Consider the following 12950-nt stretch of genomic DNA (forward strand, 5'->3'; position numbering starts at 1 on the left):
TTCATCATGAGAGAAAAGCGTGTAGAAGGAGACTCAAAGATCTTGATTATGGCTATTGAACAGAATGTAAAGGTGGAAAAGAGTGTGTCCTTGGATGGAGGATGTCCATGGAAATACTGAGTCTTTCCTTGAGGAAGGGAGTGCCCTGGCTACCAATATTTAGTAAGTCTGGGACACCAAAACAGATCGGCAGGAGGTACATGGGATCTACCCATGCCAGCAATATCAGAAGTTAAAGATTCCAACACAAAAAGAGCTCCTAGGCTTTTCCTTTAGGGGCATCAGTGACTGTGAGGCGTGGAGAGACAGTGGGACTTGGGTAGCCAAAGTATTTTTGAAAATACCTTCTAAGAAAAACATCAGGTTGCCTACTGGAGCACTTTTCTAGCCAAATAGGAAAAGTGTGAGTGCCTTGAGGGCAAGGATCGTGTCTTAGTCATCTCTGAATTCCTACTCAAGGCTTAGCACCATGCTTGACATACAACAAACCCTAAAGTTCAACATGTATTGAATAAAGGAGCGGGGTGGAGACTCAAGCAAAGAGAAAAACGACAATTGTCTCAGATGATACCTCAGCATTTTGTGCTCTGTTATCTTCAATATCAAATTTATGTATTGTGGTTTAGTTTTGATCCTGTTAATACTAATCTCTCTGTCCTTGGAAACAGGAGGCCATCACCAATTCCTTCACTCCATTTGTTTTGATTAGACCAAATTCTCCCAGGTACATTTCAAAATTAATTCATGGTTTTTGTTCTGTTTTGTATCATTAGATAACTAATCACCACTTCAATTCTGTTCATTTGTGAGAATAAACATACTTTATAGATACTTCCCTCGTTTATTGAAGAAAAAATACACCTTAATTGAATAAAAATTAGAAGATACAAATAAAGGTAGAAAATAAAGAGCACCCATGACTACTTGCATAGAAACTTTATATATTTCTGTAGGGAATTTTTTTCTATGTATACACACACATATTTGGGAGGGGACAAAAGTGGCATCACATTAGACTTAATGTTTTGTAATTTGCATTTTAATATTGTTTTAAGATAAAATTAATAAGTGAGAAAAACCTGACTTTTAGTTTAGAGTGTGCTTATTTCTTCTTTTCCCTCTTTTTCCTGGAAGTAGTGTTTTTTTTGTAAAATTATTCTATGAGCCCAACTGAGAAAAATGAGTGAAAGGTCAAGTAAGTAAGATGCCGGCCCTACTGAAGGAACAGTTGTATAGAGAGGAGTCAAGCATCTGGCTGACAGTTGGACCGCATGACCTCTGAATTCTCCAACTCTGAGATTCTGTGAATGAAGACAGGAGACAGGAATTTCTAAGCCTAACCAGACTGCAATGGCTGATGTAAGCTAGTGTAAGGGAGTTCTGGGAATTAGATTGGAAAGTCATATTTCAACCTGGTTGCATTTATATCTTGGATCCAAAGCTGGGTACGCAGTCTATGTGTGTGGGAACTTGTGGTTGCATTTATATCTTGGATCCAAAGCTGGGTACGCAGTCTATGTGTGTGGAAACTTGAATTTGCAGGAAAGAAGATTGCTGAGGTCAGGAGTCATTTTCTTCCTCATCTTCCTCCTTCCTCTTCTCTCTTTTCCTCCTCCTCTTTTATTTACTTTTCCACGGAATGAACAACATCCTGAGCCTTCTCTTTCTTGAATTCCCATATGAAATAACTTGAGCTCACTTCCCAATAAGGGGGAGTTTGATGCTAGATACACAAATCAGTCTTCTTTTTTCCCATGCATCTGAAAACAGTAAAACAGTGATTGATCTTACATCATTTTACAATGTTATACAAAAACTCACATGCAAATAGGACTACAGTTTTTATTTTTAATTGTGGTAAAATACATATAAGTAGAATTTACCATTAACCATTTTAAACATACATTTCAGTGGCATCAAGTACATTCACATTGCTGTGCAACCATCACCACCATCCATCTCTAGGACTCTTTCATCATCCCAAACTGAAATTCTGTACCCATCAAACCTTAACTCTCCATTTCTCCCATCCCCCAGTCCCTGGCAACCATGATTCTACTTTCTGTCTCTACGAATTTGAGTACTCTCGGTACCTCATGTAAGTGGAATCATACAATATTTGTCCATTTTTGCCTGGCTTATTTCACCTCGCATAATGTCCTCAAGGTTCATCCATGTTGTAGCTTATGTCAGAATTTACTTCCTTTTTAAAATTAAATAACATTCCATTGTCTGTATATACTGCATTTCGTTTATCCATTCATCTTACTAAACATTTTCTAATGATAAACCTGTAACCCACAGTCAAGGCCTTCTGCTTTTTGGGCCTGGAAAAAGTTACTACTGTTTCACTTGAAAGTTTCCTAACATTTCCAGATTTTGACAGCCTAGAATTCTTTGAGTTGTTTTTTTTTTTTTCCTCTCAGACATAGCTGGTGTTCGCTCAGGGAGCAGGGCATCTTAGGGCCAGGGCTGTGGAGTAAATAGGTAAAGAGTGAGGTCAAGGCCATAAGTTGGTTCATATTACCTTATTCAACAAGTATTCACAGGTCACTTCTGTGTACAAGGCATCACCGTAATCACCCTTCCCGCAATGGCCAGATGTCCGTTTGGTGGAGAGAGTGGACAAAAGTGCTAAAACGGTAGGCCTAATACTACTTCGACTCTGTGCCCAATAACCAAGACAGATGGTTGGAGAGAAGTTGTGTGTCTCACTCACACACAGGGATTGCCATAAATCAAGAAACAGCAGAAGACAGTCAAGTAACTCTTTGCTCCCCCCACCATCCCACCCTCCTCACCCCAACTCCTTGCTTCCTGTAACTTGGATTGGAGAGCCTGTTGTAAATTAGATGCACAAAAGCAGGGAAATTGCTTCTCCTGACGCTCTTTTCCTGCACCACCCGAGCACCCCTGAATCTTACGTTATCATCACAGTATTTTCGGTGAGGATACACCCACCTGTGGTGCAGGGCACTGCAGAATGCTGTAGAGAGAATTCATCTTTTCTTTTCAGACACCTCAATATCTCATCACAGTTGTCAAAGCAGATGAAAACTAGGGCTGCTGCTGAGTCACAGCCTCTTCTATCGCACATCCTCTCTTCTACGTGTGTCCAGAGAATTGATGTAATTTCTCCAAACAGTTCTTGGAAAATATCTACTGTTTTTTGTGCCTCTCAGTAATATTACTTTGGTCTATGGCCAGAAAAGCATAGGTTGACTCTACTTTTTTTTAATTTATTTTTTATCGAAGTATGGTTGATTTACAGTGTGTGTTAATTTCTGCTGTACAGCAAAGTGATTCAGTTATACATATATAAACTTTTTTAATATATTCTTTTCCATTATGGTTTATCACAGGATATTAAATATAGTTCCCTGTACTATACAGGAGGACCTTGTTGTTATCCATTCCATATATAATAGTTTGCATCTGCTGACCCCAAACTCCCACTCCATCCCTTCCCCACTGGGTCCCCTTGGCAACCACAAGTCTGTTCTCTATGTCTGTGAGTCTGTTTCTGTTTTGTAGATAAGTTCATTTGTGTTATATTTTAGAGTCCACATATAAGTGATATCATATGGTATTTGTCTTCCTCTTTCTGACTTATTTCACTTAGTATGATCATCTCTAGTTCCATCCAAGTTGCTGCAAATGGTATTATTTCGTTCTTTTTTATGGCCAAGTAGTATCCCATTGTATATATGTACCACATCTTCTTTATCCATTCATCTCTTGATGGACATCTTTTTGTGTGTGTGAATTAAAACATTTTTTTAACTTATTTTTTGCGTTGGTCCCAATATTTATTTTTTTCTAATTAATTTTTTTTGTTGGAGTATAGTTGATTTATAATGTGTTAGTTTCTGCTGTACAGCAAAGTGAGTCAGTTATACATACACATACATCCACTCTTTTTTTAGATTCCTTTCCCATATAGCTCATTACAGAGTATTATATATATATATTTTTTTTCTTTTAATTTTATTTATCTATTTATTTTTGGCTGCCTTTGGTCTTTGTTGCTGCATATGGGCTTTCTCTAGTTGTGGCGAGCCGGGGCTACTCTTCATTGTGGTGCACGGGCTTCTCACTGCGGTGGCTTCTCTTGTTGCGGAGCATGGGCTCTAGGCGTGCGGGCTTCAGTAGTTGTGGTGCACGGGCTTAGTTGCTCCACGGCATGTGGGATCTTCCCTGATCAGGGCTCAAACCCGTGTCCCCTGCATTGGCAGGCAGATTCTTAACCACTGCACCACCAGGGATGTCCCATTACAGAGTATTGAATAGAGTTCCCTGTGCTATTCAGTATATTCTTATTAGTTATCTATTCTATATATAGTAGAGTGTATGTGTCAATTCCGGTCTCCCAATTTATCCCTCCCAGTTGGCTCTAATTTTAATTAGCATTTATTGACCTATTCTTCCATATTATTGGCTTTTGAGGTTCTCTTCACAATCCATGTCTAATGTCTTTGTAGTAGTAGTGAGCTCCAAGAAGAAGTTTCTGACATAGGAACCAACCCAAAGATTAATAGTATATAAAAGATTTTCTACTTTTTCCCAAGAAATGAAGCAAATCAGTATGAAATATGAGACAGTGTAATTTTTCTAGACTCTCATTTCTCTACCATAGCAGGCAGCTTCCCTTGTAAATAAGTGCTCTTCTTTCTTCCAGAAAGAAATTTATTACAGGAGGCTAGTTAACTGCCTTGGGGAGTTGATGGAAGTCCCATCTCTTTGAGTCATGGTGCGTACCTCGGTGGGAGTGAATTCCACACAGAGTTTTAGTGACGATGATCTCACTATTTTATGCCTCATGTCTGCACTTTAGTTTATGTGCCAAGATTGCTTTCCCTGATGAACAAAGTTCTGTCTAAGGCAAAGTGATCTTGCCTCTTCACTTGTCCCTTTCCCCCTTAGTTAGCCACACTTTGGCATGTGGTACCTGTTAATGAATTCAACCAAAGATGGTCCCACTCCAGATTGTTACTGGCATTTGCCATCTGACATCTACGAGTATAACTGATAATGAGTGCACTTTAGCTGAAACCTTAGTCAGCAGTACCGTATTCCTGGGGGAGACTAGACCACTACGGCAAGCCTGTGGGTCCTGCTGCTCTTCTGCCTTCCAGGTAGAGGCAAGGGGATAGCACTGAGACACCATGATCCAAGAGGTGAACTAGGATGAGATCTTCTAAATAGCCCTCTCACTGGAATACCAAGGTAACACCCAAGTTAAGTCTCTTAACTTAGTACCCAAATTAGGGGCTTCCCTGGCGGCGCAGTGGTTGAGAGTCCACCTGCCGATGCAGAGGACACGGGTTCATGCCCCAGTCCGGGAAGATCCCACATGCCGCGGAGCGGCTGGGCCCGTGAGCCATGGCCACTGAGCCTGCGCGTCTGGAGCCTGTGCTCCACAACGGGAGAGGCCACAACAGTGAGAGGCCCGCGTACCGCAAAAAAAAAAAAAAAAAAAGTTTGGATCCCTCACGAAGCCCTACTGTACTCAAGTTTACCAGGAGATCTGGGTAGGAATGGCGTTGATGGGCTTCATCGTTTATAAAATCAAGAGTGCTGATAAAAGAAGTAAAGTTTTGAAAACTTCAAGTCCTGGGCCTGCTCACAGCCATCATTAACCAGCTTTACTTAGAGTGCACATCAGGTGAAACACAGTGTGGCTGTGAATTTAAGCAAGCTCTGTTATATGGAAACATAGGACGTCACTGTACACCTGTATAAGGGCCATTTCCTTCATGGAATGAATAAATGTACTTAGAAGATGCAAAAACAAAGCAAAACAAAACCCAGTTGATTCTTTAGGTTGATGTTCTGGTTCTATAACATTCCTTTTAAACCAGGGTCCTTAACCTAGATTCCATGGACTCCCAGGAATCTATGAATGGCTTTAGGGGATATGTAAGACACCTGAAATTGTATGCACCATTTCGTGTTGCTATGGATATTTCTGAGAAGAGAGTCTCTAGCTCTTATCAGAGTCTCAAAGATGTCTGTAACTCCCTCACTCTCTAAGTGAGGTCATTTGAAATGACCACATTATATGGTGTATCGGTTCTCAGTTACTCATTCAATCGATTTTCATTAATAAATATAGGATAAGTAATTGCCCAAGAAAGGCACTATATTTGACATTTAGGGAGAGATAAAGATATAGTACAACTCTTGTTTTGGAAAAGATTACCATCTTTTGGGGATGGATTGCACAATAGTCCCCCAAAAGACAATTAACAATGCAAGGTTATGAATGTACCTAATAAGTGGTATGGGCAAAACATGCTAAAATAATTTAGAGAGGGAGGGATCACTACTCCTGGGGTTGTTGGACAGGAGCTGAACTTGAGCCTGGAGATGTAGCAGCAAAGCCTGACACTGGTGTTCAGCCACTGTACCCTGGGTGTTCATATCAGATATTAAATAATGAAATATTTCTGTGCCAGTTGGTTGCAGTCTTCCCCCAAGCCCACCCCAGTGCCTCTACTGCCCTGGCCGTATCTCCCCCAGGAATTCCCAGCACTCCCCCCACCGCCACCTTCTAGGATCCAGTAACTGTAGGATTAATGCCTAGCCCAGAAAGATCTTCTAGGACACCACTCCATCCTTCTGGCTAGAACTCTTCTGATGGTTCAGTGTCCATACTGATCAGTTATTGATATCTTGAATATCATCACTGCCTTTAAGGTATGATATGTGTTTGTTAGGAGTTCATGTGTACAATCGTATGACTGAAATAATAGAAAGGAGAAGGAAAACATCTCAGGAAAGGGAAATGGTAAAAGAAAGAAGACCAGTTGGTTGATAAGGCTATTCTGGATTTAGATGATAGCCGACTAATTTGGTTGGATACAGAGAAGAGAATAGTGAACGATAAAGTCAAAAAGACAAGCTGTAGCCAGCTTGTTGTGGAAACAGTTTGGGATTGGGAGCATGGGAGGGAGGGTAGGTACTGCACTCTGGAGTTTGGGCTGTATATGTTAGATGTCACCTGTAAATGCTTAAGGTGTGGAATGACACGATGACAGCAGAACTTTTAGAAGAATAATATGGCAGGGGTGTGTAGGATGAAAGGACAAAAGGAATCATTAGCAAGGTAAATTCTAGATGTAAGTTAGCCATCATGAAAATTTTCCTGTGAAAATTAGACAATCAACTATGATTTTTTTTTTTTTTTTTTTTGTGGTACGCGGGCCTCTCACTGTTGTGGCCTCTCCCGCTGCGGAGCACAGGCTCCGGACTCGCAGGCTCAGCGGCCATGGCTCACAGGCCCAGCTGCTCTGTGGCCTGTGGAATCTTCCCGGACCGGGGCACGAACCCACGTCCCCTGCATCGGCAGGCGGACTCTCAACCACTGCGCCACCAGGGAAGCCCTCAACTATGAATTTTAATGTGAGAGGGTGTGGAGGAAAAGACACACTGGCTGTGGCACAGAATGAAACTGGATAGAGTATTTGAAAGGGAGCCTTAAGAAACCTGGGCCATCTGGTTACAGTGTCCCTAGGAGAGGGCAGATCAGGTTAGTGACTACAGAAAGGAGCCAGTGAAGAGCAGGGAAAATCGCATTGCTGTTTGGGATACGTTCAGGGTAGTAGGATAGAGACTAGACCACAAAAAAAGCCACTCAACAATTACCTGTCTGTCTTATGTAAAGTTCATAAAATAACATGACAAAATAGTTGGGGGAGAGAGAAAGAGAGAATATGATTGAATCTTGGACTTGTTTGACTGACTTGTTCTTACTTGTTCTATCTAATTTTAGAGCAGCAATCAAGCAAGTCTTGGAAGCCCAGAATCCCTCCGTAGCATGCATTGCACATTTTCAGGGAACACCAGGAATTTCCAGGGAACACACTGCATGTGAATGTGTAGTGTGACCAGTGTGACCCTGTAGTAAGGGTCAGAACAGAGACTCAGCCCAGTTCTCCTGGTGATTTTAAGGTGGTGCAATTTCCATGACAAGCCAGCTACAGCTGCTGTTCATCCACCTGAGAAAGCTTTGCTTTGAGTATTGGCACCAAAATTAGAGTTCTTTTTCTTCAAATGGTTGAAAAACAGCTGAGGTCAACCTCCCAAAAGGCAATGGTGTTTCTATTCCAATGCATAAAGTCACCAAGCAATAAGATCTGAGGGACACTTCTTTGTTTTATTTTTATTGGGGATGAAGACTGTTCGTCTTTTTAATTTTTCTGGAGGAGTTTAAGCATTTAGAGGGATGAATTACCTCTGGTTTTATGTGTCCAACATCATCAAACTGCCCCATGAAGATATTTTGTTGTTAAAATGAGCCCTGTGTGTGAAGTCATTCTATCTTGTTACACCGGACACCAGGGCAAACTATTTAGAATAAATTGAAATGAATAACTAATGAAAGAGAAAAGAATATTCCTTTCAGTGTTCCTGGATATACTAGTCTTGTTCTTTTTTTCTGGCTTCTCCTTACTTCTTTCCACTTTTGCATCATTTTGACCCATTCACCCTCATGGCTTATTCCTTCCTTTCCATTTCAGAGTAGCTGTAATGACAGCCTAGCTGCAGACAAGGAGGCTTTGTCCTCTGAAGGAGATGGCATGAAAGACAGGAAGGAACTGCTGTTGTCCTGTCTACCATGGATGTCAAGAAATGCCTTTCCTTCTACTCATGAACCTAGGCCACCAGGCTGGCAAACAGGAAGAGGCCCTGTGCTCCCTGGCTGAACCACACAGTACACAGTACCCTGACTCTGGAGTGAACATTTCTGCTCCCTCTTTGTTCTTTAGGGAACTGGTTAGTCTACAGCCTTTCTATTCAAAGTATAGTCCAAGACCTAGTGCCATCACGCCATCAGCATCACCAAGCAACATTCAAAATGAAGAACTTCCACCTCAAACCTATGGAACCAGGATCTGCTTTTTTTTTTTTTTTTTTTTTGGCCGTGCCACATGGCTTGTAGGATTTCAGCTCCCCAACCAGGGATTGAACCCGGGCCCCAGCAGTGAAAGCTCTGAGTCCTAACCACTGGACCACCAGGGAATTCCCAGGATCTACATGTTAACAAGATCCCCAGCTGATTCGGATGGGCATTAAAGTTTGACAAGCACTGGTCTATAGGACGTCCTCTTACCCACAGACACATTTTCCCTTTCTGGTGAGTTTGGGACACGATTCAACAGAAATCATACACTATACTGAGATATATCTTAGTAGAAATTATGCCCCTACATATATCTAGGTACACTAAGAACAAATTGAAAACAAATTTAACTTAAAAAGTTGAGTTTTTTGCCTGATATGTTTGTGTTTTTTTTGTTTTTTTTTTTTGCGGTACGTGGGCCTCTCACTGCTGTGGCCTCTCCCGTCGCTCCAGATGCGCAGGCCCAGCAGCCATGGCTCACGGGCCCAGCCACTCCGCGGCATGTGGGATCTTCCCGGACCGGGGCACGAACCCATGTCCCCTAGCATTGGCAGGCGGACTCTCAACCACTGCGCCACCAGGGAAGTCCAAGCAAAGTAACTTTTTTTAGTTGTTTTCACTATGTTTGTGCATATTCTCTTAACTGCTGAGCTCCCTGGGGAGCTACATTGATTTACTTGGATGCTTTGCCCGATTCTTTCTCATTTGGGATTTTTGGTGAGAACATAATCAGAATTTAATATTTTGATTTTTCCAACATTCCAAAGCTATGTTCTTTTTAAGCATTCTGAGAATCTCAAGTTTCTTTAAGCTTTTCCTCCCCTGTGATTTTAAGTTCAAGCCAAACAATTGGATTTATCCTACTATCACTTCACCCTGAGAGAATTCTGTCAGAAGCAGTATTCATTTTTTTTTAAAACTTTTTATTTTATATTGGAGTATAGCCAATTCAGAAGCAATATTCAGGGGCTTCCCTGGTGGTGCAGTGGTTAAGAATCCACCTGCCAATGCAGAGGACATGGGTTTGAGCCCTGGTCCCGGAAGATCCTACATGCCATGGAGCAACTAAGCCCGTGCGCCACAACTACTGAGCCTGCGCTCTAAAGCCCGTGCGCCACAACTACTGAAGCCCGCATGCCTAGAGGCCGTGCTCTGCAACAAGAGAAGCCACGGCAACAAGAAGCCTGCGCACAGCAACAAAGAGTAGCCCCCACTCGTCGCAACTAGAGAAAGCCCGTGCACAGCAACAAAGACCCAACAGAGCCAAAAATAAATAAAATAAATTAATTTTTTAAAAAAAGCAGTATTCAGTTTGCAAGCAAAGCAGGAAAACATCAGCCGTATCCTCAGATTCTCTTAAAATAATTTCCATAATATAATATTGAGGTTTACTGCTTGATATGTTAAGGATATCAAGGATCAATTTTTATTTTTGAACCTCTGTTTCACGAGCAAAACACTTACTTGTTCTTTCCGGCATTGTCCAAGGACAGTAGCTTTATTCTCTAAATACTTTAACAAAACAGAATTTTCTGACTGATCAAGTATGTTTATATGATAAATCAGTGGCCCAGGCATGATTCTAGAAGGTAATGTCCTCTATTCTTTAATTTTATTATTATTTTACTTGGATTAACTTCTATTATAAACTTCTATTTATAAATATTTGATCTAGCTCACAATATTTTGTTCACTTAGACAAACTTATTCATACACTAACATGAAAACCTATACAAAGGAGTTATAACATTGAGCCTAGAGTATTTGACTCCTACTCTTGTATCTAACTACTAGTTAGAAATAGGTATAATATTTATATTGCTAGTACTAAGTATAGTCATTTTACTAATAACTGCAGGTGACACAAAAGAAATAAAAAATGGTCTTTGTCTTAAGTGTACTTTATCAGGTAGGAAGACAAAGCAGAAGCAATGTGCAAGAATAAAATGGAAAAAAAATTCTCACCCAGGTATAAGATGGTAACAGCTACCTGGGCCACCAGTGTCTAGCTACTTGAATACTTATCCTGGCTAAGGCACTGTGCTTAGACCTTGACATGTAGCAGTATCTCATTCACAACAGCTCCATTCTACAGAGGAGAAAAATGAGGCTGGGAAACTTCAGTAACTTGAAATTGGTATTCAAACCAACATCTCATATCAAAACCATGCTCTTAACTATATAGTACTGCCTGCCTGATAGAGAGTAAGGGATAGAATATTTATTTTCCTTTGCTTTTAAAAAAGCCCGTTGTCTACTATTTCATTTATTTTTTTACAGCTTTGTTGAGATACAGTTGACAAATAACATTGTGTGAGTTTAAGGTGAACAAGGCATACAACATATTGATTTGATACACTTATACATTGTCAGATGATTACCACAGCTAAATACCTCCATCATGTCACGTAATTATCATTTCTTCTTTGTGGTGAGAGTATTTAAGATCTACTCTCTTGGCAACAGTCCTTTACTCCTGATATGTCAATTGCAAACCTCTTGAAAATGAGAATGATGTTACCTAATTCCTTTGTGTCACAATGCTGGGCACAGTATAAATGTTGCAACTTCCCCAAGGATGAACTGCAAACAGGATTACCAAAATCTTGGCAACTAGCAGCATAAACTTGGTGTGCTAGACCTTTTCTAAAAGAAAGAGCATAATATAATAGATATCAGGTGGTTTTCTCATGATTTGCATATCCACTAAACTCATGATGCCTCTCTGGGATTTTTCATCTGACCTTTGGTCTCAGTTCACTTCCTCTACCTTTAAGAGTCAACTCAATCTTCACCTCTTCTGTGGAGAAAACATTCCCTGACTTCCTGAGGTAGAGGGGGGCTGTTTTCTCCTTGGTGTTCTACTACTAGTATCACACTTCATAGCACACATGGTACAGTATGTAGCGCTGGTGTGTGTGGGGATGGTGCATTTATAGGGAAGCCTGAGAGGAGCCCATTGCCATCTGGTGGGGAGATAAATTTCTAACACAACATACATCTCATATCATGGCAGTGTAGATTTACATGACATGTTCAAGGCATCTCATGTGCGGTATAATATTTATTGAGTGTGTGATAGATAGATAGATAGATAGATAGATAGATAGAAAGAAAGAAAAAGTTTTCCTTGACCCTCTTAGGGTTCCTGGCTGGGTCTGAAAATGAAACTGACAAAGACAGATGAAGAGGAGAAAAGCCTACAAATTTATTTAACATAAGTTTTACATGACACAGAAGTCTTCATAAGGAAATGAAGACGCACGGAAACAGTTAGAACTGAGTATTATTTATTTATTTATTTATTTATTTTTGCCGTACGCGGGCCTCTCACTGTCGTGGCCTCTCCCGTTGCGGAGCACAGGCTCCGGACGCGCAGGCTCAGCGGCCACGGCTCACGGGCCCAGCCGCTCCGCGGCACGTGGGATCTTCCTGGACCGGGGCACGAGCCCGTGTCTCCTGCGTCGGCAGGCGGACTCTCAACCACTGCGCCACTAGGGAAGCCCTAGAACTGAGTATTTTTATGCTAGGTTTGATGAAGAGAGGATAGTCATGGAAGAATATGATAGGTCAGAGAGTATGAGGTAATTGAAGTAAACTGGAGAAAACTTAGCAAAGCTGGTTTGTTAAGGATTCTTCTCTGGGTCCATTTGTCTTTGGAGATAAGAATGCTCCTTTCCCACAGGTGTAGGGTGAGCACTTCTCACAGGAGGCTTTTTGAACTATTTCAGAGAAGGATGGTAGTGGGGAGGAAGGTCAGAGTGACCGTCTTGCTTCCACTGTTTTCTCAAACTCTCCACTTAAAATAGTCAATATGCCAAGGTGCCATATTTTGAGGAAGCAAGTCCTCAATCATTAAAATCATTAGTAAAGCATTACTCAAATTGCCCCACTAGAAACTTTTCAAGATTTTAATAGCTGCTCCTTGAAAATAAAGGCTTTAGTGGTCAAATGAATTTGATAAATTCAAGATTAAATAAAGTTAAACTTTTAAATGTATGCTATAATTTTTCCCTGCAATACTTCTCAAAACTCAACATGCGGA

The 12950-nt window shown here is 41.0% G+C and overlaps 1 protein-coding gene across 1 annotated transcript in view; it reads right to left on the reverse strand.

The window, feature by feature from the left end:
* Nucleotides 1–12950, reverse strand: part of LOC115802105 (uncharacterized) — a 16506-nt gene continuing 3556 nt past the window's right edge. The window contains exon 2 of the mRNA XM_030760390.2: nt 1–1760. Within this exon, the coding sequence (XP_030616250.1) occupies nt 1737–1760 (24 nt within the window). The 3' untranslated portion in view covers nt 1–1736. The remainder of the gene's footprint in view (nt 1761–12950) is intronic.

The sequence above is a fragment of the Delphinapterus leucas genome, chromosome 8 (genome assembly GCF_059928025.1).
Source record: "Delphinapterus leucas isolate spDelLeu-1000000601 "Yukka" chromosome 8, BTC_Dleu_Yukka2, whole genome shotgun sequence".
Classification (NCBI taxonomy): domain Eukaryota; kingdom Metazoa; phylum Chordata; class Mammalia; order Artiodactyla; family Monodontidae; genus Delphinapterus; species Delphinapterus leucas.